This window comes from Sceloporus occidentalis, unplaced genomic scaffold (assembly GCF_023333645.1).
Source record: "Sceloporus occidentalis isolate IW3139 unplaced genomic scaffold, rSceOcc1.0.p SCAF_20, whole genome shotgun sequence".
NCBI lineage: Eukaryota > Metazoa > Chordata > Lepidosauria > Squamata > Phrynosomatidae > Sceloporus > Sceloporus occidentalis.
Window position 1 is genome coordinate 14,186,926 of NW_028317000.1, and position 27,331 is coordinate 14,214,256.

The 27,331-nt window shown below is 46.5% G+C and overlaps 1 protein-coding gene and 1 long non-coding RNA gene across 3 annotated transcripts; one reads left to right on the forward strand and one right to left on the reverse strand.

The window, feature by feature from the left end:
• Window positions 1–1,203: 1,203 nt before the first annotated feature.
• MAP4K2 (mitogen-activated protein kinase kinase kinase kinase 2) lies at window positions 1,204–26,763 on the forward strand. Its single transcript, XM_089483823.1, has 32 exons — window positions 1,204–1,320; window positions 6,912–6,969; window positions 9,281–9,371; window positions 9,650–9,714; window positions 10,524–10,579; window positions 11,880–11,927; window positions 12,211–12,253; window positions 12,714–12,786; window positions 13,014–13,145; window positions 13,657–13,719; window positions 14,145–14,226; window positions 14,868–14,975; window positions 15,185–15,263; window positions 15,457–15,515; window positions 16,321–16,364; window positions 16,954–16,992; window positions 17,159–17,195; window positions 17,315–17,486; window positions 17,850–17,953; window positions 18,134–18,175; window positions 18,566–18,650; window positions 18,787–18,866; window positions 19,648–19,708; window positions 20,181–20,304; window positions 20,937–20,995; window positions 21,281–21,384; window positions 21,495–21,666; window positions 21,851–21,919; window positions 22,037–22,123; window positions 22,814–22,884; window positions 23,845–23,900; window positions 24,188–26,763. Exons 1-32 carry the CDS (start codon window positions 1,225–1,227, stop codon window positions 24,273–24,275), a joined length of 2,547 nt encoding a protein of 848 aa, XP_089339949.1. The 5' UTR covers window positions 1,204–1,224; the 3' UTR covers window positions 24,276–26,763.
• On the reverse strand, window positions 5,646–26,605 carry LOC149302134 (uncharacterized). 2 transcript variants are annotated; one of them, XR_016272177.1, is made up of 4 exons: window positions 26,516–26,605; window positions 22,990–23,098; window positions 14,104–14,242; window positions 5,646–5,861 (listed from the first exon to the last, which is right to left on the reverse strand). It is a non-coding gene; the product is annotated as an uncharacterized LOC149302134 (long non-coding RNA). The 2 variants fall into 2 exon arrangements; XR_016272178.1 differs by lacking the exon at window positions 14,104–14,242.
• Window positions 26,764–27,331: the final 568 nt, after the last annotated feature.

Consider the following 27,331-nt stretch of genomic DNA (forward strand, 5'->3'; position numbering starts at 1 on the left):
CTTCTCGACCAGGCCAAAGCCTCTTTCCTCCAGTTGTTGTCGTTGTCTGCCTTCGTGTCGTTTCCGATTTATGGCGACTCTAAGGCCATGAGAAAGTGTGGCTCGCCCAAAGTCACCCACTGGGTTTCTATGGCTGACCAGGGACTCAAACCATGACCTCCAGAGTTGGAGAACCCTCATCTCCAGTTCAAACCACTATGCCATGCTGTCTCAATTGCGCACACTGCTGCAGATATTATTTTCACATCAAATTGGCAGAGAGCCAGTGGTTTGCGCACTGGACTGTGACTCTGGGTTTGAATCCCCGCTTGGCCACGGAAACCCATTGGTTGATCTTCGATAAGAGACTCCGAGGAAGGCAGTGGCAAACCGCCTCTGAGCCAGTCCTGCGAAGAAAACCCCATTTGGGCTCACCATAAGTTGGAAATGACTTGATGGCACACAATAACAATAAAACTGACACATAATTATTTCTTTGAAGGGAGCAAAAACAAATAGCCAGATCCTTGTTCCTTTATTATCTAGCATTGCCACCTTCTGGATAATTCACTGTACAGCACCACAGCTGCTGAAAGCCAACATGCATAGTGACCCAACACTGTATGAACATTGCTGAAATGGCAGGACTGTTGTATAGAAGAGAGTATCTGGCTTCCCAAAAATTTGCAAGCGTGACACCTATTAAATCGCCCTTGTTGCCCGACAGTGAAAACATCTCCTGTCCCATTTGCACGACTTGATCCAACCTTTTAATTTTGCTGGGTACTCTTGGTCTTTCACCAGCTATTGAGGTGCATTAGAAGGCTGCAGGGGTGTTTTTATGGATTAATAAATTGATTAATTATTTATAATCTTGATGACTGACGCGGAAAATGCTCTCTTGGCCAAGTTGGCTGGGGATTCTGGGATCCTAAAGACACCTGGAGGAGGACCAAAGTTTGGGAACCACTGCACTTGGAGAGCTGAGTGAAGCAGGGGAGGAGAGGGCTCTCCTGCACCCCTGGGCTGCTCTGGCTGTGCCAGCCCTCAGCACATGCCCCGGGCCCCCCTTGCTGGATCCCTCCCCAGCCTGGGAGGCGCCTCTTTCACCTGCTCCTCCCTCCTTTCCTGCCTGGGCCTTCCCATGGTCCGCTTCTCCACTCCGCCCCTGGAGGGCGGTGTCTTCCTCCCTGCCGCCCGCCCCTGGCTCTCGGTGGCGGTGGATCCCCGGTCGGTGGGGGGACCATGACCGCCCTGAGGGACGTCTCCCTCCAGGACCCCCGCCTCCGCTTCGAGCTGGTCCAGCGCATCGGCTCGGGCACTTATGGAGACGTCTACAAGGTGCGCGCAATGGACAGAGCGCCATGCGCAAAATTACGCACGGAGCGCGCTTGGAGAGGTCTGGGGGCACCCAGTTCCAGGGGCCCTGGGGGGCAGGCAGGGCAAGGCCCGGGGCTCTTAGGGGGCGGGATCCCTCGAGAATGAGCCCCTCAAAGGCCCGAGGGGCCCTGGGGTTTAGGGAGGGACCGGGCTAAAGAGGGGGGACTTTTTGGGGGTGGCTCCAAATGGAGGCCAGGAAAGACTCTTGGGTTTGGAGACCAGGGCTAAGGAGGGGGACTTGGTGGTGGGGGTGACAAAGGAAGGACAGGGGAAATCTGGGGTTTGGAAACCAGGACTTTTTGGATGTGGCCCCAAAAGGAAGACAGAGGTGCTCTAGGGTTTAGAGGCCAGGACTAAGGAGGGGAGACTTGGTGGTGGTGCCAAAGGAAGGCCAAGGGGAATGTGGGGTTTAGAGACCTAGACTTTTTGGTGGTGGCCCCAAAAGAAAGCCAGAGGGATTCTGGGATGTAGAGACCAGGACTAAGGAGGGGGGACCTTTGGGTGATGGTGGCTCTAAAGCAGTGGTTCCCAACCTTTGGGTCTCCATATGTTTTGGACTTCATCTCCCATAATGTCTTACTACTGGCTAAATTGGCTGTGGCCTCTGGGAGTTGAAATCCAAAACACCTGGAGGACTAAAGGTTGGGAACCACTGCTCTAAAGGAAGGCCAGGGACAACTCTGGAGTTTAGAGACCAAGACTTTTTGGTGGTCTCCCCGAAGGAAGGCCAGGAGGGGCTCTGGGATATAGAGTGAGCCCAGGGGTAAGAAGGGGAGACTTGATGATGGTGGTGGTGGTCCCCAAGGAAGGCCAGGAAAAGCTCTGGGACTGAGGCATCAGGACTTTTTGGTGATGATTCCGAATGAAGACCAGAGGGGCTCTGGGATGTAGAGATTATGACTAAAGAGGAAGGGGGGTGGGCTGTGGTGGTGGTGGTGGTACCAAAGGAAGGCTAGGGGGACTTTTTGGTGGTGGTGCCAAAGGAAGGCCATGAGGGGCTTTGGGATTTAGAGAGAAGCGAGGAATAATTAGGGGAGTCTTTTTGCTGCTGGTGGTGATGGTGCCAAAAGAAGTCTAGGAAGGGCTCTAGGGTTTAGAGGGAGACCAGGACTAAAGAAGGGGGACTTCTTGGTGGTGGTCCTGGAGAAAAGCTGGGAAGGGTGCTAGGATTTAAAGAACCATCTCCTGAGTCAGATCCCCAAAGCATCCTCTAGCCCAGTGCTGCCGGCTCTGGCTGGCAGTGGTGGTCCAGCTCTCACTACAAATTTGAGGTGTCATAGTTTAGAATGGAAATGAACAGGGGGACTGATGATATGGCAGAGGAGGCTGGAGATCAGAAGCCTGAGGCATTTCTGTTGCATGCAAAGTATTATATGGCTTGCTAAGTATAGATGGGCAGCGTCTCTCTTTTTCTTTCTCTGCTCTGTCTTGTTGGCAGTGCTTTTGCCTGCATTGGTTTGGAGCCACTGACAACCACATTTTTCTTTTTCTGTCCCTCCTCTTTGGTCTCTCGATATGTGCCAGAGAGTTTTGGCACCAGTTGACCTGGCAGCGGCGGTCATTTCTGTTGTGTTACTGTGATGTGAGCATTCAGCAGTGACTCTGGAAGACCAGGGTTCAAAGCCGCACTTGGCCATGGATCTTGGGCATGTCACACTTTCTCAGCCTCTGAGGAAAGCAAAGAGGTAAATCCCCTTCTGAGCAAATCTTGCCAAGAAAACCCTGTGATGGGCTTGCCATGCATTGAAATGACCTGAAGGCACCAGAATCACTACCGTTTAACAAGAAAATTAACCAGCTTGATCTGGGTTCTCCTGGCAAAAGAAGGGCGAAGTCTCCAAAGGCCTATAGGTAGGGATAGGAAAGAAATCCTGACTCAGGGATGCCAGTCATAGTAGACAATTGCAGGTTAGATGGTGTGAATAGCCTGACTCATTGACCCCCAGGAGAGACAGTTTGCCAAAGCCAGACTTTTAGCCACTTCTGGTTTTGTTTTCATCAGTTTCATTATTTGGGCTGCTTGTGCAGCCCCTGAAATAATCCCAGATGTACCCCTTGACCTGTCAAATCTGCTCCCCTGGAACAGGCGAAGGAGTAGACAAGAGAGGTATTAGTTTGCATGGAGGCCTCTGTGCTTCTGGGGCCTGTATTTGTTGGAGCAAGGAGAAAAATGGAAAAATCTGAATGGGGAGCATAGCTCCCTGCAACTCAGAGTCCTCCCAGAACCCCATAGCCAATTCTGCAGATGGGTTGGACTACAACTCCCAGGATCCCATAGCAAATTCTGCAGCTGGGTTGGACTGCAGCTCCCAAGATCCCACAGTCAACTTTGCAAATGGACTATAGATCCTAGGATCCCATAGCAAATTTTGCAGCCAACTCCTAGGATCCCCCAACCATTTCTATAGATGGATTGGATTGCAACTCAAAGGACCCCCATAATCAGCTGTGACTGCTGTGGGATTCTGGGGGTTGCAGTCCAAAACATCCACAGGGTCAATGGTTGGTTAGGGCTAGGATACAGATTTTTGGCCAAATCCATCCAACCCTTTGCCTGGGTTTTGTAGGAAATTTGCTACAATGGGACGTGTTCGGGGTTTGGATCCTGGACCAGAAAACATCACCTATCCTGGGCTAGCATTTTGGAGGAGCTGAACTAAAAGTGTGCATCCGTTCCTTTGGGGACTCAGCAGTCTAAAGAGCAAGCCTCACCATGTTTGGATCTGCTTTTTTCCAGCTGAAAGGCACTTTTACAATTCAGGCCTTGCGTTTGTGGGGTCACTTGGGTCCCCTTCTGGTTGTCAGATCTGCCAGGGCTCACGTAGGGACAGCAGGGTGATGTCAAGGGCTTTCAGCGGGAACTTGCTTTGTCCTTTGTATTGTGAAGAGTTGTGGCCGAGAAACGATTCCTCCCCACCAGCCACCATCCAGAGAGCAAGTGCCAAGACCGTGTCAGTCATTCCAGCAATTTTTGCATGCATTGGCGAAAACCCTTGGAAGAGACAGGAGCAAAGTTGGCTCTTTACTTGGATGCTTCTGTGGAATTCTTTCCTTCATCTGTTAACAGGATAAAAAACTATAGGCCTTCATCGCTGCAATTTGAGATCCAGTTTGTTGGAAGAGGGCTGCATCCACACTGCAGAATGAATGCGGTTTGGCATCAGCTTTTTTAAGTGCCATGGCTAAATGATATCAATTTTTGGGGTTTGATGTATTGTGAGATATTGAGCCTCTCTGTCAGAGAGCTCTGGTGCCACAACAAACTACATATCCCACACTTCAGAATGCTGGTTATTATTATTATTATTATTAGCAAATTCTGGGAATTATTTTGCACTGAAGGGGATGTTTCCGTGCAATACAAAGGTGTGTCATTTGTGGCTCGCTGGGCACTGGAGAAATGCCAGTCTTTCTGTTGCTTCTTCCTCCTCCCTCTTCCTCCTCTTGTGGCCAAATTTAGGTTGTGGTTTGGACTCCCTTTGGAGATAGGATCGTCCCCCACTGAAACCGGCATTGTTCGGATCTAGCATGGCATTTCCTGAGATTCTTAAGACAAAGGATGGGTCAGAAAGCCGGACTCCTGGGTCCTGTTTGCAGCCCTGGGTTGCTTTGAGGGATGATGGGTTATGAGACTGGACTTGTGTGGATATTGCATCTATAGGACTATTTTTACTGACAGTAAGAGCTCAAAGATATATCCGTGTTAGTCTGTAGACTCAGTCTGTAGAGGGATCTTGTAGCACCTTTTGAGACTCACTGAAAGAAAGATGTTGGCAGCATGAGCTTTCCTAGACTTTAGTCTACTTCCTCAGATGCATTTGACAGTAAGAGCTGTTTGACAGTTTCATTGGAGTGTTTTGGAGTCTTCTTCTTTGGAGATTTCTAAACAGAGGCTGGATTTGCTATGTGTCAGGGGTGCTTGGATTGTGTATTCCTGCATGGCAGAAGCTAACTGAACTAGGTGGCATCGAGTCTCTTCCAAATCTAGGATTCTGTGGTCCCCAAAGGCACTCTGGATTCTCTTCTAGGAGAGCCGGCGAACTTGAATATGAGGCAGTTTAACTAGAAGGACTCCTCCAACGCAGCTTTGAGCTGCTGGGAAATTTGGTGGAGGCACTCTAGACATGCCCAGAGGTTCCTAGCACTACTAATTTATATGTCCTGGGGCTGATCTGTGGAAAATCAGGGTTCAAAGTGATGTCTTTGAGCCGGAGGTTAGATTAGCAGATCCGAAGTCTGCGGATACAGAGGGCCCGCTGGGAGATTATTTTATGCTGTACCAGAACAAGAACCAGTGGATTGAAATGAGAAGAAAAGAGATCCCACCTGAGCATTAAGAGAACTTTTAAAAACTGTACAAGCCTTGTTTGACAGTGGAATAGATTGCATTCAAGGGTGGCGGAGTTTCATTCAGAAGAGGTCTCTTTACACAGAGGTTGGGTGGGCATCTTTCAGGCGTACTTTAGCCGGGCATCCTTGCACAGCAAGGGGTTAGACTGGATCTGAATGAGAAAAGAGAATAGAATCAGGGAGTTCCACAGGCGATTACATTAAATGCATACACAAACACACACAAATGCACACCCCACACCCTTTCAGCTAGCAGAGCCTGCTCCGCAAGGAGGGCAGGAAGTTGCCACATCCTCAGGCAGGATAAAGAGGAGAGAGGAATGGGGCTGGCCTCCCCCCCCCCCCCCCAAACCAACCCCTCTGTCTGTGGCTTTGGTGAAAACAAACAGGCCAACTTTCCTAGGCCGGTTTCAAAACATGCAATTCTCTTTCCCCTCCTTGAGAATGAGAATGCATAAGGATGCTTTGGTCAAAGGGTGCTTTGGTCTAAGATGGGAATCATATCCTGAGATTTGCTTTCTCCTCCCTTGCCAAATTACATAGACATGCAGATTCCCCATCCACTAACAGCCCCATAGAGATCCCAGAACTGCACCTGAAATTCATTGCTGACGGTGGCAAACGTCTTAGGCTGTTAAGTGAAATAAATTAGAATGAAATGTAAGCTTTCCCCAGTATTTTATGCACGTATTTCAGTTCAAATCTTTGGCGTTATGGCCACAGAAGGTGCGTGAAGAAGTCTTTGGTGACTTGAGTGGAGAATTTCCTGTGAATGACGTCTCAGGAAACACGCTGTTTGGAGCAAAATGACGCCTGTGACTTAATGCAGTGTGTGTTTACTACGGATGCTCTTGCACCAATGCTCCCTGCCATAGTTGTTATTGTTGTGATAGAGGCAGATAGTTCTGAATTCGGATTAGCCCTGCAAATTTTGCTGCCCGAGGCAAAGTGACAAATTGTTGCTGCAACTCTCAAGTCAAGGTGCACAGCATCCAATGGTAACCAAATAATTGTGTCACGTCAAAGGCACCTATACCTCTATACTGTGTCCCCAAACCTTGTTTTGTGATCCTCTTATTAATTTTATGTGGTTTAATGGATGTTAAAATGCCACCCATGATATTGGATGGGGAGAAAAACCCATCCTGTTCCATCTTTCCATTGCTTTTATTCTCAATACGTTTATTTCTTCATCCCCGCAGGCCCGAGACACAGAGACCGGGGAACTGGCAGCCATTAAAATAGTGAAAATTGATCCAGGTAAGGCTTTGAGTCTCAGTCTCCGCTGCTCTTGGAATTTCCAATTTCTGTATTTGGGAGAGAGGATATTGATTGATCGAAGATTGATTGAGCGATTGGTTGCATTTCTATGCCTGTGCCGCATAGTGGTTTGGGTTTCATGTACAAATATTGTGTATGAAATTTCCTTCAGGCTATGTGTATAAAGTGCATACGAAACAGGAATGAATTTCGCGTTCAGACCTCAGTCCCATCTCCAAGCTTACATACATTCAGCTCTGTGTCCACGGATTCTTTATCCACAGATTCAAGCATCCGCGGCTTGAAAATATCCAAGAGTTATATACATTTCAAAAAGCAAACCTTGATGTTGCCATTTTATATTAAGGATACCATTTTATTGCAGCCGTTCTGTATGGGACTTGAGCATCCATGGGGTTTGGTATCCATGGTGGGTCCTGGAACCAAACTGACATGTATACCAAGGGCCCACTATATATGGAAATGTTCCAAAATCTGAAAAAATCCCAAATCTGAATTACTCCTGGTCCCAGATATTTCAGATAAGGAAGACTCAGTCTGTATTGTTATACTGCTGAGAGGCAGAAACCCGAACGCAGCCTGGTCTACCTTCAACCTGCCCCTTGGCATCCAAGATATTTTGCATGCAAAGCAAAGCACGCGCTTTTAAGTCAGATGCTTGCCTGCTCCTCGTTCCCTTGAGTCATTGTTTTTATTACTTGTCGGCCCAGTTTGCACATAGCCATAAGCTTGAGATTTGCTGTCTGTTCTGAATCATCATCCTACCAGAGCCGTCTAGGAATGTGGGAGGCTGCCAAACACTTTGTCAGATCATCTGGTTCACCTAAACCAGCGTTGCTAGCTCTGGCTGGCAGCGATGCTCCAGCGTTGCAAACCAAATTCTATTGTAGTGCACTGTGGATGTGTGTTTCCTCACCGTCCAACTTTTGCAACCGTAGATAGAAACTGGAAATGCAATGGCGTGGGCAGTCCCGTCTACTCCGGCAAAATAAAAGGTTGCACAAACAGTTATAATAGCTCAGAGGTTGCCTGAAGATAGTCCGTCAAGTTGCTAATCGCTTTAAAAATGTTCAAGCTATCCTCTCTTTTTATTTTGTGCCCTGATGCCCAATGGGCAATTGCCCAAGTTGTGCCAGTTGCACAACTGTGGGATCTAGCTTAACCGTGTTGGTGCATATTTTGTTGTTGTGTGACTTCAATTTAATTAATTTAATTTAATTAATCCTTCCCAGATTAATATTCCAACAGCCTCATATGTAATCAATCAACAACTGCCCTAACTGCCTTTTGCCTTGTATTTTAATAATTGTTTTAATAATTGTTCAATCATTTAATTGTATTTTATTGTGGATGGGAGGGTTAGGGAGGGTTTGGGATCTAATGGTAATAAGTGATTATTGTATTTTATGGAGGTTTTAGTGTTAGTAGCTTCAATCTTTTGGAGAAGTGAGGAATAATAATAATAATAATAATAATAATAATAATAATAATAATAAATTTGTTTCCAACTTATGGTGATTTTAAGGTGAACCTATCATGGGTTTTCTGCGGCTGAGAGTGTGTGACTCGCCCAAGATTGCACAATGGGTTTCTATGGCCAAGCGTAGATTTGAACCCCGGTCTCCAAACCCATACATACGCCAGTGCTCAAAATATGATGCCACACTGGTTGCTTGGCATATATTTGTTCTTCTTGTTCTATGCCTTCAAGTTGTTTCCGACGCATGGCAACCCTACGGCGAACCTATCATGGGTTTTCTTGGCCAGATTCGTTCAGAGGAGGTTTACCATTGCCATCCCATGAGGCTGAGAGCATGCGCTAAAATTGTACAGGAATCCTGGCTTTAGTGGATGGGGACTCAAAGTGGCTCATCGCAATGATAACTCCAAGATGCAGATAGAAGCACACAGTGTCATGGTTTTGCAGTGCACCTTCAGGTTGCCTATTGACTTCTGTCGACCCCATACATTTTATAGGGTTTCATAGGGAGCACCGCTGCCAGCCAGAGTTAGCAACACTGACCTACATGGATCAGATGACCTGAAAAAAACATTCAGTAGCCTCTCACATTCCTAGACAGCTCCGAAATGATGCTTAGGAAAGGAATACTCAGAGGTGGTTTTGTCAATTTGTTGACGGTCCCCCATCCAAATATTAAGTCTGACCCTGCTTAGCATCCAAGATCATGCAGGATCTGATGCCTTTAGGATAGTAATATAGCAATACCTTCGCTATAATTGCAAGTGTTCTCTGTTAAAATGCTGCTTTCTATGGTTTTGTTTCCCCCAGGGGATGACATTGGGTCTATCCAACAGGAAATCACCACTCTCAGGGATTGTCGCCATCCCAACGTAGTGGCGTATTTCGGCAGCTACCTCAGGTGAGGACTTGGCCCTTGGGGAAAGAGACCCGGACTGGGACTTAGGAAGACACAGCCGGTCACCGAACATAATAAGATAGTCCAAAACGTGACCCTGGAGCACTTGAGTCACTTGCAAAGTGGCCACTGGCCTTGTGGCTCACTGTTGCTTTAAAAGCTTGCAAAGCAAATTAGGTTTGGAAATGCCTTCTTAAGGGGAAGGAGTTGCAGCCCTTCATGGATGGATTTCTCCAGCCCAGTGAAAGTTTTTCTCTTTCTTTCTCCTGTGGCTTTATTAGGAATGACCGGCTGTGGATTTGCATGGAATATTGCGGAGGAGGTTCTTTGCAAGAGATCTACCACAGTGAGTTTCTCTCCATTTTGCGAAAGGGAGTTTGGTGTTTAGTTTCTTTGTGGGTTTTCTTGGGGCCATGCAGCCATATTCTAGAAGAGTTTGTTCCTGACGTTTCACCTTTATCTGTGGCTCTGGCATCTTCGGAGAAGATTTCTCTGAAATATCCAAAGAACCCACAAAAAGCTATGGATGCCGGCCATGAAAGTCTTCAACTTCACATTGGAGTTTGGTCTGCTTGGAGCTTCCTTTGGTTGTACTCATTGAACGGGTTGCCATTTGGAAAGTCTGGGAGGATTTCGGGGTCTCTCCTGAGGAAATTTTGGGGCGAAATGCACAAAGGATTGTGCAGAAAGGGCCAGTCTCAACTAGAATCTCAGCATGCCATGAAAGCAAAAATTTGGTTTTGTGTGTGCAGAGGCTCACAGGTAACCAGCACTCCCTATCCGTGTGCGGCACCGCTTTAAAAATAAGAAACCTTCCTGTTTGACCTGTTGCAATGCAGCAACAGTCTTTCTAGATATTTTTAACTTCCCCTTCAACTGTCCATGGATTGCATGCTTGGGGATGGGAGCCCATGGAAAGGAGATTTGAAAGAGGAACTTCGGTTTGCTCAACGCAGCCTCCTGGGTCCGTTTCACAGAAGCGTAGAGTTGGAAGAGTTGGATCTATGGCTTAATGCAAACCTTTTGTATTCCGTAGTGTTTCGTTCTGCTTTAATTTACATTGGAAGCTGCTTTTGAGTCCCATTTGGAGACAAGTGGCGGGATATAGATCCAATAAATAAAATATATCATAATACGCTGTCTTCTCATTTGCAGCGACCGGACCCCTCTTGGAAAAACAGATCGCGTACGTCTGCAGGGAGACGCTCCAGGTGAGTTTGAAGCTATGGTTACGCATATGAACCAAGTGTGTTCATACCTGTGGTCCAGATGCCAATAGCATCTCCCTGTGTCCTACAGGTGGTAATAAAATCCGAGTTAAGCAGGTGTGCCTGGTACCTTGGTGCCCGTTCGTCATGCCCAGGGCAAAATTTATCCCGACTCTGATTTATTGCTTTTAGGTCTGGAACGGTTGTAACAATATAGGATTGGGAGTCTGGATTTTTTTTCAGAGCTAAATTTGGAACAGGTGCTTATTGGCAACATCATGGTTTCAACGTTGGAGTAAAGCTCTGGAGGGGCATCCACAGATTTTGTTATCCGCAGAGGTTCCTGGAACCAATCTCCAGCAGATAACAAGGGCCCATTGTAATATGGAAAAAAGGGTCTTCAGGTCACATGCAAAGTGATTTTGCCCCCTATTTGCTCACTAAGTACAATTAGCTTTTGGAAATGTAGGATTCAGAAGAGTGTTCCTGCAGGAGAGATACCCACGGACTTCATATTTCTCTTTGTCTCAGCGAAGACCTTTCTTTTCTTCACCACTTCCAAGCCTCGTGACTCTGCAGTGTCCCATACATTGGAAAGAGGAAATTCTGTTTTTTCCTCTGGTTGCTCTCTTTGTTTCCTGTCTTCCTGTATTCAAAACATCTATAGTCGAGGGATTGAGAGGCAAGCAGATGGAAAGGCAGGGAGTGTCAGTGGATCTGAAAGCTGACCTTACCAGAAAAGACGTCAACCTCCCTGGGATTTGAAGAATAAAACAGGGCTCAGCAAAGGGTCGACTTGTGGCCCCAAGATTGTTTTGGGACCCTCAAGCCATCCAACCAGAGACGCGAGATATAAATAAGATATTATTATTATTATTATTATTATTATTATTATTATTATTATTAGAAAGGCTGAATTGCCTCTCCAAAAGGGCTGTTCCGCACTACACAACCGCAACGCTTTAACTGCCATGGTTCCTTGGATTTAGTGTAGAGGAAAGACACAGGTTGAATCACTCAGGTCTGAAATGTTTGGATTTTGGAAGTTTAGTGTGTATAGTGTGCAGTATTAGTTAGTGTAGTGTGAATAAACCGTAGATGTGGCAAGGTGCATTAGTCTAGGGGACATTGGATTACCATGTATGCCACATCTATGCTATGCTGGCTTGCTGGGGATGATGGGAGTTTCAGTCCAACTGGCCAGGGCTGCTGGGGCTTGCAACCTAGCAAGATCTAGAAAGTCAAGCCCTCTTCGTACTAGATGTAAGAGTAACATTTCTCTTTCTTGTCGCTTATTTCTCAGGGCCTCCATCATCTGCACACCAAAGGAAAAATGCATAGGGACATTAAGGTAAGACTTTGAAAACAATCTATAATATTGTAATATTGTATTATAATATTGTATTACATCAATAACTTCATTTTGTGGTCCTTCTGGGTTGTATTTCCTGGAATAAGAAAGCCATGGCAGTGTTCAACTGCATTAATTCTGCAATGTAGATGAAAGCCTAAGAGAAGAAGGCAAGATGCATGGTGGCTGAAGTGGAAAGAGAGTAGGAGACCTCCGTCTTTGCAAAAATAACCTTCTCCTCTTCCTCTTTTGATAGCCTTTTGTCTCTTTTCTTTCCTCCCAGGGGGCAAACATCCTGCTGACAACCAACGGCGATGTGAAACTCGGTCAGTTCCTTCTCTCGGCTTCCCTTCTCTGAAAAAAAACCTTTTCCTACCCTTGGAAGGGTCACTCGCTTCCAAATTTTCCCTTATTCAATGACTTTAGTGTGCATGCAAACTTGCACAGGTGAAGAACATAGAGGAATTTCCCCTTCAACTTCTGGGTGGGACTATAAATCCCATTAGCCACAATGGCCAGGGCTGATGGAAGTGGTGGTCCAAAACCTCTGAAATACTCCAGGCTGCAGAAATCTGGTATAGAGAGTATCCCATGTCAAAATTGCAATCTTCTTTTTGGTTTTGTTGCACCAGTTTATGCAATCTTTGGTTTTCTTCCAAATAATAATAGAGGGGATTTCTTGGTGTTGCTTGTTAGCGGATGGATATATATATATATATATATCTCCCCCCTCTTTTGCACAACCAGATACCAAAGATGATAGTCCTCTTTCCTTCTTGTCCACAGCGGATTTTGGAGTCTCTGCTGAGCTGACAGCGTCGGTGGCCAAGCGGAAATCCTTCATTGGGACCCCATATTGGTAACTACATGGGGCTAGATCTCTTCTGATATTGGCCTAAAGATCCCCTAGATAGTCCCTGGATGGGAGTTGTTGTTGTGTGCCTTCGAGTCGTTTCTGACTTATGGTGAAATGGTCAAGTTGGACCTTGGAGGTTTCTTTTGGGTCTGAGCAAGTCTATGCACCTGTTTGCTTTCCTTTGCCTTCTTCCCCTTTCCAAAATTCACACTTCCGTTCGTCTCCGGCAGGATGGCGCCAGAGGTGGCCGCGGTGGAGAAAAAAGGAGGCTACAACCATCTCTGTGACATTTGGGCGTTGGGCATCACCGCCATAGAACTGGCCGAGCTCCAGCCGCCGCTTTTCGACCTTCATCCAATGAGGTGAGCAAGACGTAGACTTGAGAATTAAATCTATTCCTATCCTGCAGCCCGTAGAAAAGGGCTGATCAGTTGCCACACTGGCCCCAATATATGGTGTATATGAAACTTAAATGAATTTAGACGTTTAAACTTGGGTCCTGTCTCCAAGATATATCATTATGTATATGCAAGTGCTCCAAAATTTGAAAAACATCCGAAATCCAAACCACTTCGGGTCCCGAGAGTTTTCTATAAGGGAGACTCAGTTTGCATTTTTGCATTGCTGTCCAGCTTCCAGTGCAAGCAGAAGCTTTAAAAGGATGCAGAGAGAGGAAAGACCTGCAATTGAATTGCATCTTCCTAACAAAGTGTCTAAACATTTCGCTACATAACAGCAGCTCAGCCCATGGTTTGTAAGGCGACGGAAGCATTGCAGACACATGGCCTTTGTTAATTTAAACTTGTTTAAAAGTACATGTTCAAAGCAGAGAGAGAGAAAACAGCTTGCATTCTCATTTTCCTTCCCATCCAGGGCCTTGATGTTGATGTCCAAAAGCAGCTTCCAGCCCCCCAAACTAAAAGATAAAGCGTCTTGGTGAGTAGAAGATAGAGGACACCATCTGATGGTCAATTCTTTGACTAAAATTTCTAGACTTATACATGAGTATATAATACACACACGCACACACGCACACACACACAATCGCCCCTCCATTCTCACAGACTTGAGATCCGCAGCCTTGAATATTCATGGAGGGGCGACCTCCATTACTTTCAATGGGGTGTGCCCCCACGGAGTACACCCCACATGCGCTTCGGGCATATGCCCCATTCAAGCCTATGGGGCTTGAATATCTGTGAGTCTCCGTTTTTGCGGGAAGAGAGTCTGGAAAGCAGAGGGCTGACTCTGTGTGTGTGTGTGTGTGTGTGTGTGTGTGTGTGTGTGTACACACAACAACAACAACAAGGAGTGTATTACCTGGTTTCTTGTGGATACACAATCATTTCTTTTTCTTCCAGGTCTGCAGATTTCCAGCACTTCTTGAAGCTCGCCTTAACCAAGAACCCCAAGAAGCGTCCCGTTGCGGAAAAGCTCCTGCAGGTGACTCAAGGCTGGGCTGGAAGACCCCCATCCCACCAGGGTAGGGGGAAGGACAAAGTGTTTTGAGTTGCTTATTTAAAACTTTGGGTTATTTATATAATATAGGTCCTTGGTATTCACCCGGATTTGGTTCCAGGACCTCCCTTGGATACAAAAAAATCCATGGATGCTCAAGTCCCATTAAACACAACAGCGTTGTAAAACGGTGTCTGTTATATAAAATGGCAAAAAACCCAAAGTTTGCTTTTTGGAATGTATATTTTTCGGGGGGAACATTTTGAAGCTGTGACCGTTTGATTCCACGGATAAAAAAATCTATGGATATCTCTGCTGGGAAAGACACCGGGGACTGTTTGAGTAGTGGATAGAAGGTCTTGTTTCTCTGGTTCTCTCTTCTTTGCGCAAGGGCTTGCGAGAAGCTATGACACCCCCCTGACCATAGCAAGCTGTCATTTTCCATTTTTCACAAGGCTCCAAAGCTATAAAGCGCTAGGGAAAAGTCTTCTGGGAAAATGATATACGGAGTTGCTGAACCTGGTTGCCCATGGGCAGCTAGGAACTGAGGGGTCGGCAGGTATGTTGGCACTGGGCTTGGAGGGAACTGTCCACTTTACCCATCCTATCATGCCCATGTCTTCCAGCATCCTTTTGTTTGCCAGCCCTTGGCCCGCACACTAGCTATCGAGCTGCTGGATAAAGCCACAAACCCCGACCTGGCGGCTGCCACCCTGGACGATGGTGATTTTGAGGTACGGTGGAGCCTTGGTATCCTTCGGGGTTTGGTTCCAGAATCGCCCGTGGATACCCAAATCCGTGGACGCTCAAGTCCCTTTATATCCAATGGTGTAGCAAAACTGTGCTTTGTTTTGCTAATAGCATAGCTACTGGTTCTTCATTTCAGGTCATTCTTGCATGTGTTTCTGTTTTAAAGAAATGCCGTTTGCTTGTTTCCATCCAGGCGTATGAAGTTTTCCCTGACAAAATCCGTTCGCACAGGCAGCATGGGCAAGTCGAAGGCACCCTTGCAGAGATCCAACGTGAGTTGTGGGTCTTAATGTTTCCTCCAGATCCAACCCAAAACCTCACACCGAACCCCCGCATATTTTCAAATTCTCCCAAGGCACCTTCCAGAGAAAGTGGATGGCTGTCCTAGGAGAGGAGGGTTTGGGTCAGAGGTAGTTGGGAACTTGCTTTTGACCTAATCTGGATTTCTTTTAATGCCTTTATTAGTTAATCAGGTGAAATTTGGTCCACCACTCAGGAAAGAAACAGAACCATGGTGCAGTTTGGTAAGTTGCGTGTTTATCTGTTGTTGTGTGCCTTCAAGTCGTTTCCGATATATGGCGACCCTAAGGCAAATCTATCATAGGGTTTTCTCGGCAAGATTTGCTCAGAGGAGGTTTGTCATTGCCTTCCCATGAGGTTGAGAAAATGTGACATGCATAAAGTTCTCATGGCCGAGCCAGGAATCGAACCCTGGTCTCTGGAGTTGTCCAGCACTCATGACTCTCAAATTATAGGATGCACAATATATGGGTGCAGATTGGATGAGTTGCCTGGCTCAGGTTTGGGGAAGAAAAGTCTTTGGAGTGGTCACAAAGAAGCATTAATGCACATCTTTTTGCTTCCGGGATTTCAGCGACCATGTGTTTCCGCTATCGCTTTACTTGTGCAATTGCACGTGGTAATCATTCATGCAATTGCTCGCCATTTTAACTTTATCTTTGGGATGCCTTGAATGCGCTTCAGTGTCTCTTTAATGCCAAAGTTAACTCCTGTGTGATAAACTCCATAGAGAAAAGGCTGTTTCCAGCCTCTGTCTTTGGCTGCATCGTAATAATGACAATACGTTTGTGTACACTGAACTTTCGGAAAGCAAAGATGTCACTATCTCAGCCACCTATGTAGACAATCTTTGGGATATTTCAGATTTTGGAATGATGGATAAGGAAGACTAAAAAAATTAGAGATTTAGTAGCTGGAGCTTTGAATGCAAATCTGCGGGTAGCCAAGAGATGGAAAAGGTGGGGAGATGACTTTTCTAAGCACTAGTTCTACCCATGATGTTAATGGTATGTTTTGTTTACTTTGCAGAAGGAGGAAGAAGAAGAGAACTGGATGCTTTCAGGAGATGGAGAGTAAGGAATTGGTAGTGGCTGGAAAGATGGCGCAGGAAGGGGCAGCTCCTCATTTTATCACCGTTGTTGTCATTGCACACCTTTAATTCATTTCCGACTTATGGTGAATCAGTGTGGAGGAGCAATTTGACTGTTGGACTATGATCTTGAGACCAGGGTTCGAATCCCCACTTGTGGGTGATCTTGGGCAAGTCACAGTCTCTCAGCCTCAGAGGACAGCAAGGGTAAACCTCCTCTGAATAAACTTGCCAAGAAAACCCTTAGGGTGGCCGTAAGTCGGAAACAACTTGGAGGCAAAACAATGCAACACAAGGCAACCCTATTGCGGGGTTTTCATGGCAAGATTTGTTCAGAGGGGGCTTGCCATTGCCTCTCTCTGAGGCTGAGAGAGTGTAACTTGCGCATGGTCACCCATGGTCGAGTGAGGAATCAAACCCTTGTTTCTGGAGTCATAATCCAATGCTCAAACCATACAGAAAATCAAAGTTAAAAACAGTTGCGAATCATCTTTAATGCTTGGAGAGGTTTGCAGGGCAGGAGACCCAAGGACATGAGTGTCAATTGTTGCTGTTTCTCCCAACCTTTTCAGGAGCCTCCTTCAGTCAGTGGAAGAAGCCCTGGAAGAAAGGTAACCTAAGTGCTGGGTCTTCTGTACATGCTCAAGGGAACCCTGTCCTTGGATGTTCACTTTGCGCCATAGCACAGGGCAAGCCATACAGGGAGGGCTACATCTTTGAATTGGTCGCAGTTTGTTAGCCTGCTGATTTTCGTGTCCAACTCTTGTTCTTCTGCAGGAGCCTCACAATTCGCCCAGCCCGCCCCACCGAACAGGTACACCTCCGTCTCTCCAACTTGGTCCTTCCATCCATCCTTCCTTGCATCCTTCCAGCTCCCAACTCTGACTGCTCCATTCGTCTCTAATGAATGGCATCTTCTGGTCTTTTACACAGCCTCGGGAAGAGGAGCAGTCCAGCGATCCTGGGGAGAGCGACTTGGACACCATTAGAAGGGGTCCTTTCTGGGATTTTCTCAACCTGGAGCTGGCCTACAAGGCTCCCTGGGAGCATGAGGAAAACACTGAGCTCTCGGAGTCTGAGCATCCTAGGAACCAGACCTTGCCAGGTAATGACGGGAAGATGGATGAAGAGGAGGGCATTTTGTGGTTGGCATGGAGCTCTGAATAGTCTTTGCCTTGGAAGGTGGTGGACCCTCCATGTTTGGTGGTCTTTCTGCAGAGTGTTGAGTGGTTTGGATGTTCGAATCCCCATTCAGCCATTACATTTTTATTCTTCAAGTTTTAGTGATCCACCCTGGGTCCCCGCTCCAGGAGAAAGCCGCATATAAATGAAATAAATACTTTTGCTGGTTCATCTCATGAAAAGGGCAATGTGTTTGGAAAGATTTGCACGAGGTGGCACCCAAGAAGAATGCCCCAGTTTCTGACTCCTGTTTTTGGATGGTGTTTCTGTTTTTCTGGGATCATAGGCAATACAGGGCTGAGCGACAACTCAGGAACCGGTTCCCCCAAACCTGCAGACTGCCTTCTTTCCACTGAATGGGCCACGATGAAAAAGAAAGAAGAGGCTACGGTAAGTTTTTTATGGGGGAGAAGACCCTATATTTATGATCTCGGAGACCTGCGGTCAGAAGTAGAAACTGAGTTGAGTTGGACTTGGGAAACAAGTGACCTGGGTTGCATCCGCACTGCAGAAATAATCTGTAGTTAATTCACTTATATCTCCTCTTTATGTCTCCTCTTGTTCCCACAGAGGCTGCTTTGTCATGGTTTGCCCCCAACGCCAAAAGTCCACGTAAGTCCCATGTGCTTCGCTGTTGTTCAGGATCCCTTGCGTATCTTGGGTGCAAAATTTCTTCCGCGAAGGGCAAAATTGGGTGGTTACGGATGGAGCTGAGCGACAGTCAGATAATCACACCATAGAATGATCAATTCCACTTTTAACAATGGCATCTGCATCTTGTGGGATCCTGGGATTTGCTGTTTGACCTCTTGGCTTAGAATCCCAAATGCTCCTTCCTAGACTACAAATCCCAGCATCCCATTGAATGTTGCCATGGTGGTTAAAAGGGAATCAGAGGGATATAACGGTGCTTTGTGAAAAGGCACCCCAAAGCAGTGAAGGCGCACAGAGGTCTTCAGTCCCATAAAACGTTTTGCAAAGGTCTTCTTCTCCCTTTGCCAGATGGGAGCCTGTTTCTCCAAAGTCTTCAACGGTTGCCCACTGAAAATCAATTCGGCCACCACTTGGATCCATCCCGAAACAAGAGGTAAAATCCACCCTGTATCCCTTTTGGATAACATTTGATTTTGGTAACTGATTTTGATTTTGGTCACAGATGGTTATAAAGATGGTGCCGGTTGTTCAGCCTGCGCTTTGATATTTTTTCCATTTCTTCCTTGCAGATTTGTATTTGGTGGTGGGAGCGGAAGAAGGCATTTACACACTCAATCTCCACGAACTCCATGAGGATACGATGGAGAAGGTGAGTTTTCCACCTGCCCACCTGGCAAAGAGGGTAGGTCAGAGGGTTTAATATGGAAGAGAGCCATATTAAAGAGGGACAATGGGCAATGGAGTACTACATGAAATCTTGAATTGTTGTGTGAGGTTTTTGTTCCGTGCCTTCAAGACATTTCAGAAAAACATGCACATCCCTATTATTATTATTTTCTTATATCCCGCCTTTATCCTAATATAGGGACTCAACATGAATGTGTCCCAACATGAATCCCAGCCAAACGGCATTAGTTTCTGCAGCCACAATGCAGCAATCTTGGTCTCAATCTCCATGTAGACAAGTCCTAAATCTTTTAGGGCTTTTGGACTCCTGGTTTGCTTTATCTTCCATCCTTGTCTGGATGGCTGGAATGACAAAAGCTTTGGATAAAAGGCTTTCTTCATCTTCTTTTTGTTACAAAGGAGGACTCTGAGCTGAGATCAACTCAACCAATTCCTGTCCTCTGAATCCATTAGTTTTAAGTATAATGTCTTTTTGCCGCTGGCTCCAGTTTGGTGGATCTCAAGGTTCCAGTAAAATATACCAAGCAGACCCCAGAAGCCCTGTGTTAATCTTCATTATCGTTATTTTTTTACGAGTTTTATCCTCTCTAAAAATAAAAAACCCGTATAATTTTTATGAGGTTTGTCATACTGAACTCCGAGCCCTTTTAAAAAAGTGTCCCTGTTCTGTTTCATGATGCAATGAAAATCCAGTCATCCTCCAAGAACCAGTAAAAGCCTTTTATTTCTCCTTTCCCTCCCAGCTCCTTCCACACAGGTGTGCTTGGCTCTACTGTATGAATAATGTACTACTGACTTTAGCTGGTGAGTAACTACCTGCAGAAATATATCCAGAACATCCCCCAAAAAGCTCCCATGGGTATGTCTTGTTAGCAGGAGGATCAGTTTATTGGGGCTCAATAAATTGGAATTACAGGAGCGCTGGGTTTAAATCTGATTGAAGCCCCAAAAAGATTAGATCTGGCAATTTCTTGGGGGCCCAGGGCCAGATTCTATCCTAGGTCCCTTTGCATCTTGCAAAAAACCAAAATACTTCCATTTGCCAGCATGATCCCTCTCAAAAGGATGACAAGAAGGGATGTTACATCAGTTTGTGTTGCCATTTTGAGAGGGGCTGTATACCCTCCAGCATTTTTATACTCCCTAATATATGGGAATCCCGGCTTGGCCATGGAAATTCATGGGGCAAGTCTCACACTCTCAGCATCAGGATGTATCCCAATGTCTTGCCTCTTGTTCAACAACTCATTCAAGTTTCCTCTCTTCTGCTCTGCAGGGAAGTCGTCCCAGATCTCCTCTCACAACCTCCTGGGGCTCTTTGAACAGCGACGCCAGCTTCAGAAGCGGCAAGTCCCCCTTTCCCTTGCCACCAACCGGCTGACAGAGCGCATCATCCCCAGGTGGGCAGAGGTGATGGGGAGCAAGGACTGGGGGGGTCCCCATGGGAGAAGGATGCGGGGTAAGGAGACAAGAGGAGACAAGGAGGACAGAATATAGATTGAAAACTGCAATGCCCAACCCAGTGTCCTCCAGATGTGTGGGAGTGCAACTCCTATCATCCCCAGACAGCTAGTGACCGATGGATTAGGGAGATTCATTCATTGAATTTACCACCCCTGTTGTCTCCATTCAACCCACTGTAGCTGAATTGGAGTTTGTGGAGTTATGGTTATGGCCCAAGACACACTGCAGAAATAATCCAGTTTGAGACTGTTTGAATTGCCCTGGCTCAATGCTAAGGATTGCTAGGAATTGCAGTTTTGCAAGACCTTTAGTTTTCTTTGGTGCAAAAACAAACTATCATTCTTCCATAGCATTGAGCTGTGGCAATTAAAGGGGTGGCAAACTGGATTGTTTTTGCAATGCAGATGCAGCCAAATGGAAATGACAGTCCCCAGGATTCCCTTGCACTGAGCCAGGGCAGTTAAAGCAGTCTCAAAAATTTTGGACCTGTGTTGCATTTTGGCTTCTAAACTGGTGCACAATGTCTTCCTTTCCCCTGAAGCTAAAACCAAGTCCTTCCTTTCGGCAGGAAATTTGCATTGTCAGCCAAGATTGCGGACACCAAAGGATGCTTGAAATGCCGCGTAGGTGAGTCTCTGATTTGTTGCATTTCCTGCTAGAAAACAGTTACCTTTTTGCATGGTGCTGAGACACCTTTGCTTTGTGATGGTTTCAGTGTACACAAACTTTGTTCCATGGACAGAATTATTAAAAACACAGTGGGTCCTTGGTATCCGCTAGGGTTTGGTTGCAGGACTGTGCTGTGGATACCAAAATCTGTGCATGCTCAAGTCCCCTTAAACCAAAAGTCATTTGGTTTAAACCGGGACAGTGGCCCAAGCCCAAATCCATCCTTCGTCTCTTGCGTTTCAGTCCGAAATCCGTACTCCGGGAGTACCTTTCTCTGTGCCGCGTTGCCCTCCAGCCTGGCGCTGCTGCAGTGGTACGAGCCTTTGCAGAAGTTTATGCTACTGAAGGTATGTGTATTACTATCTGGGGTAGCTCCGGGTTTGAGATGTTCCAGGCAGCTGAGAAAGCAGGCTTGTGCACATGCATGCTCTCTAATTTTCTTTTTCCCCCTTCCCAGCATGTCTCTGTGGTGCTGCCTGATCCTCTGACTTTGTTTGAGCTGTTGGTGGTGGAGACGGAGGAATACCCGCAGGTGTGCTTGGGGGTCACTGGCAGTGATCAGCCGGGCACAGAGCTCCATTTCAGCATCCTTTCTCTCAGCACCGGACTCAGCACCTCGATCCCTTCCGGTAGGCCGTTTGTTGGGGATTCTTTGATTCTGTGTTCCTGCCTGGCAAAATGAGGTTGGACTGGATGACCCTTGGGGGTCTCTTCCAACTTTATGGTTCTATAATTCTCACTGAATGGTGCATCCAAGCTCCTCTGTGTTGCATGCCCACATTGTGCGTTGCCTCTCTTGTTTTTTTCTTCCAGGCCGACCTCTTGTCTTAGCCAGCCACGTCACTCAGATGGACCGAGACACTGTCCTCGTGTGCTTCGAGCGTAAGTTGCTTTGCCGTTTTGACCTTCTGCATACTTTTCCTCCTTCTTTGCCCACCTTGCCCCATGAATTGTCTCTTTGTCCCCTTGGCCAGAGCTCTTCTTCTGTTGTCTCTGCAGGTTGCGTCAGGGTGGTCAACCTCCGAGGAGTCCCTCAAGGACCACTTGCTCCCGAACTCACCTTCAACTTCCCTATCGAGACCATTGGTATGTGGCACCATATCCACATGGCTTTCTTACTACACATCATCATCATCATTGTCATCAACATTGCCTGCATCTATACTACAGAAATAATCCAGTTTGACCCCACATTAACTGCCATGGCTCAGTGCTATGGGATTCTAGGATGTATAGTTTGTTGTGGCACCAGGGAACATGGTTTTGAGCATTGGACCATGACTCTAGAGAGCAGGGTTTGATTCCCGGCTCAGCCATGGAACCCACACTCTTTCAGCCTCAGAGGATGGCCATGACAAACCCCCTCTGAAAAAGCTTGCCTACGATAGATTTACCATAGGGCCACCATAAGTCAGAAGTAACTTGAAGGCACACAGCAACAAACAACAAGTGGCACCAGAGCTCTCTGACAGAGAAGGCTAAATCTCTCCAAAACTACAGATCCCAGAATTCCATAGCATGGAGCCACGGTGGTCTAAGCGGTGTTGCAGCTTCATTTCCAATGGATCCAATGTTTCAAAATATGTGTCAATTCCAAAAAAGCAAACCTTCATTTTACCATTTTATATAAGGGGCACCATTTTGCTACGCCATTGGATTTAATGGGACTTGAGCATCCACGGATTTAGGGGGGGATCCTGGAACCAAACCCTAACAGATACCAAGGGCCCAATGTAGTGCTAAAAATCACTCTCTTCTCTCTTTGCTCTACTGCAGTGTGCCTTCAAGACAGTGTCTTAGCCTTCTGGAAACACGGCATGCAAGGCAGAAGCCTTGAATCCAATGAGGTGAGTAAAGTTAGTCCCCAGGACAGTGGATGTTATTACAAGAATAAAAGAGTTGGAAGAGACCCCAAGGGGCCATCCAGTCCAACCCTATACCATTCAAGGTACCTGTGACATATTTCCATCATGCCTCTGTTTAATAACCTCCAAAGAAAGAGACTCCATCACTCTCCAAGGCAGAATATTCCACTGTCGGAACAGCTCTCAACATCAGGACCTGTGAGAAATATTGTAGGAGAAAATGTTAGTCAAATGCAATTGTTATTGTGTTGTTGTGTGCCTTCGAGTCGACTTATAGTGATCCTCTCTTAGGGTCTTCTTGACAAGGTTTGCTATGGACTTCCTCTAAGGCTGAGAGAGTGCAATGTGCCCAAAGCCACCCATTGGTTTCCATTGCTGAGCAAGGGTTTGAACCCCGGTCCTTTGCAGTCCTAATCCAGTGCTCAACCATGACTCCACACTAGATCCTGCTTGTTATTTTGACTGTGGCTTTTTCTGGGCATCTGTAGGAGGACCAGCACGGCTTGAGTGTTGGACTATGACTCTGGAGAGCAGGGTTCAAATCCCCACTTGGCCATGGGAACCCATTGGGTGGTCTTGGGCAAGTCACACTCTCTCAACCTCAGAGGAAGGCAAAGGCAAACCTTCTCTGAACAAATCTTGTCTTCAAGTCACCTGTTGACTTATGGCGACTCTATGAATTTCAAGGAGTCTTCAGAGTTGGTTTTGTCAGTTCATTCCTATGAAATAGCCTGCAACACCTGGTATTCCCTGGTGGCCTCCCATACAAGTACTAACCAGATCTGACCCTGCTTAGGTTCTAATATCAGGTGAAATCTGACGCCTTTAAGTCTGGCTTCGCCTTAGGAGGACCTTAAGTCGAAAACGAAGGCACACAACAATTGCTTTATTGTTCTTAACTATGTGTATAGTGTGCTGAGATGTGGTTTTGTTCCACAACAGGTAACGCAAGAGGTAACAGATGAGTCCAGAGTTTTCCGGGTCTTAGGCGCTCATAGGTGAGTCTTTCAGCAAGTGGGGAAAGTATTATTATTATTATTATTATTATTATTATTATTATTATTTGCTGCATCCACACTGCAGAAATAATCCAGTTTGATGCCTCTTTAACTGGGGCAACTGGAAGGTATGATATAACACTATGTTCCACTTCAGCTGCCCTGACAACCTCCGATAGGCTGCACTTATCTGGTCATTGCTTTAGGAGAAGTGCAACCGTGCCCAGCACTTTCCACATCCCTTGTGCCACTCATCCTTTCTGTCACCTCTTTCCTCCTCTGTCCAGAGACATCATCCTTGAAAGCACGCCCACGGATAACCCCACGGCACACAGCAACCTCTACATCCTAACAGGCCACGAGAGCAGCTACTGAGTGCCATCTTCCAAAGATGCCCGCATGCCCAACTTCGGGGTGGACCATTGCTACAGAGGACTGGTTTGCTGGCTGTAATCCATGCCCGCCATTTACTGAGCAAGCCTCGCCGAAGCAGGAGTGCCCATGGGGTCCCTTCTGCCGGTGCCACGAGGACTGGGCAAGAAAACTCTGGATGCCACCTTCACCCCTTATTCTAGTCTTCCTGAGATTTTGCTGGACCCCAGAAATATGGGGAGGGACTCTCTTCCCCATCTTTGATTTTTGGGGAGGCCATCATCTCCTGAGATATTTGTTCTTGCAATAATTTGGCCGATCATGGGAGACGTTGCCGTCTTCCCCGGCCGATGCCTTAGCCCTGCTTGGATGCTTTCCCTTCTCCTCTCCTGTTTTAAACCTTTAATATCTCTATGGCGATGCCATGTGTGGGCACAACGACCGGGCATGGCTGCCAGCGGGCAGACAATCGGTGGTCAGGGTGCCAAAGTGTGTTTCCCCTTCCTTTGCACTTGAGCTTTAATTTAAGGAAAATTCTTTCAGGGCACTTTGAGGTTCAGGCATGTCCCTCTTGCCACCCCGAAATAGTCTTAGGGTGGTAAGGGGGGGAAAAAGGAACAGAGTTTTATTTTGTGACTGGACAAGTGAGTAGAGAAAATAGGTCATGCCCCAGATGGGCAGAAATGGGTGAGTGTAAAGTGTGTGTATACTGTGTGTATGTGTGGCACGGTGTGGACGCTTGCTGAATGACCAGGTAAGGAGGAAATACCTGCAGAGGAATGGTGGGCACAGACTGACAGGCAATGCAAATGGGTAGCATGGTGCCTGAACCCATCACTCCTTGGCCGTTGTGTGTGTGTTGTGTGTGTTTGTGTCCCAACAAGCTCCTTCTGCACACTCCAAAGTCTTTCCTCGGATTGAAAAATTAATATACCCATCCCCAATGTCTCTTTCCATTTCTGAACGTGATTTTTGCCTTAAAACGAAAGGCAGGACTTTCCTGCAAAAGTGTTTTGTCCCAAAACCTGTCTTTTGAAACCAGAGATTTGCTTGAGGTCACTTTTGAGTTTTGGGTTCGGAGAGATCTAGTGTAGCTTTCAAAGGATTTTGGGAGCTGAATTCTGTCCTGTAGACATTACCCATTCCTCCCATACAGCACCCCAAGTTCAAGAAACCAAACGCAAACGTATACTTCTCCCAGTGAATCCCAAACTTTGGTTCTCCGTGTGTTTTGGATTTTAACTCCCAGAACAACAGTCAGGAATTTGTCTGGGAGCTGAAAGCCAAAACATCTGGAGGACCACTGTTTGGGAACCACTGCGGATGTCACACCAATTCCCCCAAACTCTTCCATCCATCCCTTTATGTGTATCCTGCCTTTTTCAAGACTGGGACTGAGATTTGGCAACCGCAGTGATGGAGATTTTTATTTCACTGTTTGGATTGCAGGAAGGATTAACCCTCCCTGCGTTTGCAAATACTAATTCTGCAAGTAAACCTTGCAGTCTAATTCTGCTCAGATGTTTCTTTCAGAGGCAAAACCCGGCACATATCAAACCCTATGGACCTTAGTGACCGCATCACATTTGTCCCCCTTGCTAGCATCTGGTTGCAAATTTGTGGCGCATGGAGAGCTGGCGTAGTGGTGCGAGCGTTGGACGAAGACTCTGGAGAGCAAGGTTCGAGTCCTTGCTCAGCCATGTAAATGCACTGGGTTGCCTTGGGTAAGTCACATTATTTCACTCTCGGAGGATGGCAATGGCAAACCCCCTTGGCAAGAAGCTTGCCAAGAAAACCCTTAGGGTTGCCAAGGTGCACAACAACAACAGCAACGTAATTTCCGAACCGGGAAAATACGTTGCGCAAACGTGCGCATCCGAGTAAGAGACTGAACAAATGTGGCTGCTACTTAACATATCACACAACAATTGGCGGTGCACACTTGCCGTCGCTGCGGGCCCTTGTGTGCAGTTGTGCATATTAAAGTATTGTAACATATTACGGTATTATAATACAATTTAATGTATTTTATATATATATATACAACAACCATTGGTGGCGCACACCTGCCGCCACTGCAGTCCCTTGGTTGAACGGCTTGTGTGCGATGGTGCATTTTGTGTGTTTGTCCAGCCGCAAGCGGAATCTGTACTAATCACTCCAAATGTCTGAGACTTTTGGGTGGGTGATTATTACTTTTCCTTTATGGAAAGAGTAATATAGTACTTGGAGACGCTTCTTACCTGCCTTTGGAGCTCCTCCGTCGAAATCTCCTCCGTCGGCGCCAACCGCGATCCCCCTTAACTTCAGATGCCAAGACCTCTTTCCTTTCCCCAAAGGCTGCTAATAATTTCTCTGTGGTTTTTTTAATGGCTCAAGTTGGAAATTTTATTGTCCTGAGGAAAAAAACAGAAACAAAAATACAAACTTGAAGAGAGAAAAATGGGGTATTTAACAAGGAAACGGATATTAAATAGTGGTATTTTACTTCTCCGGTGGAATGCGTCAGACTATTTTTGCTTCGCGAATCAATTCTGGGCTTCGTTGGAAGGTCTGGCCCCTGCAAACCCCTTCCAGTATTATACCTCCCATGTTGCTGCAAGGATGCTCCTCAGACTGCAAATGCTAGCAGTCTGGCCAGCATATTTAGCAATGAAGGATGTTGAGGATTGTCCTCAGACTGCAAATCCCAGCAGTCCCTGGCCAAGGTATTTAGCATTGAGGGACGATGAGGGTTGTCCTCTGGCCAGCATATTTAGCAATGAAGGAAGATGTATATGATTTCTCATATGCATTAATGGAATATACACCTACATAAACCTTGGAGGTGGGACCCACAACTAAACATGACATTATGTTTCATGTACGCCTTATGCGCATGGAATCACAGGCCCATTTGTATGTCTTCTTGGCAGTCAATGGTATCTTCTCCAGCCCCACATCTCCAATGAATTGGTTTTCTTCCCATCTGCTTTCTTCGTTGTCCAGCTCTCGCATCCAGACCTTGGGGATGAAGAAACCAATGGCTAGGGCAGGTCTAGCTTTGGTGCTCAGTTGCA

Excerpts from the sequence above, each read along its gene's own strand:
- MAP4K2 (XM_089483823.1), top strand. The coding sequence starts at position 1,225 with ATGACCGCCCTGAGGGACGTCTCCCTCCAGGACCCCCGCCTCCGCTTC. Across the intron at positions 9,372-9,649 it reads TATTTCGGCAGCTACCTCAG|GAATGACCGGCTGTGGATTT; the intron begins GTGAGGACTTGG and ends TGGCTTTATTAG. Across the intron at positions 17,487-17,849 it reads TAGGAACCAGACCTTGCCAG|GCAATACAGGGCTGAGCGAC; the intron begins GTAATGACGGGA and ends CTGGGATCATAG.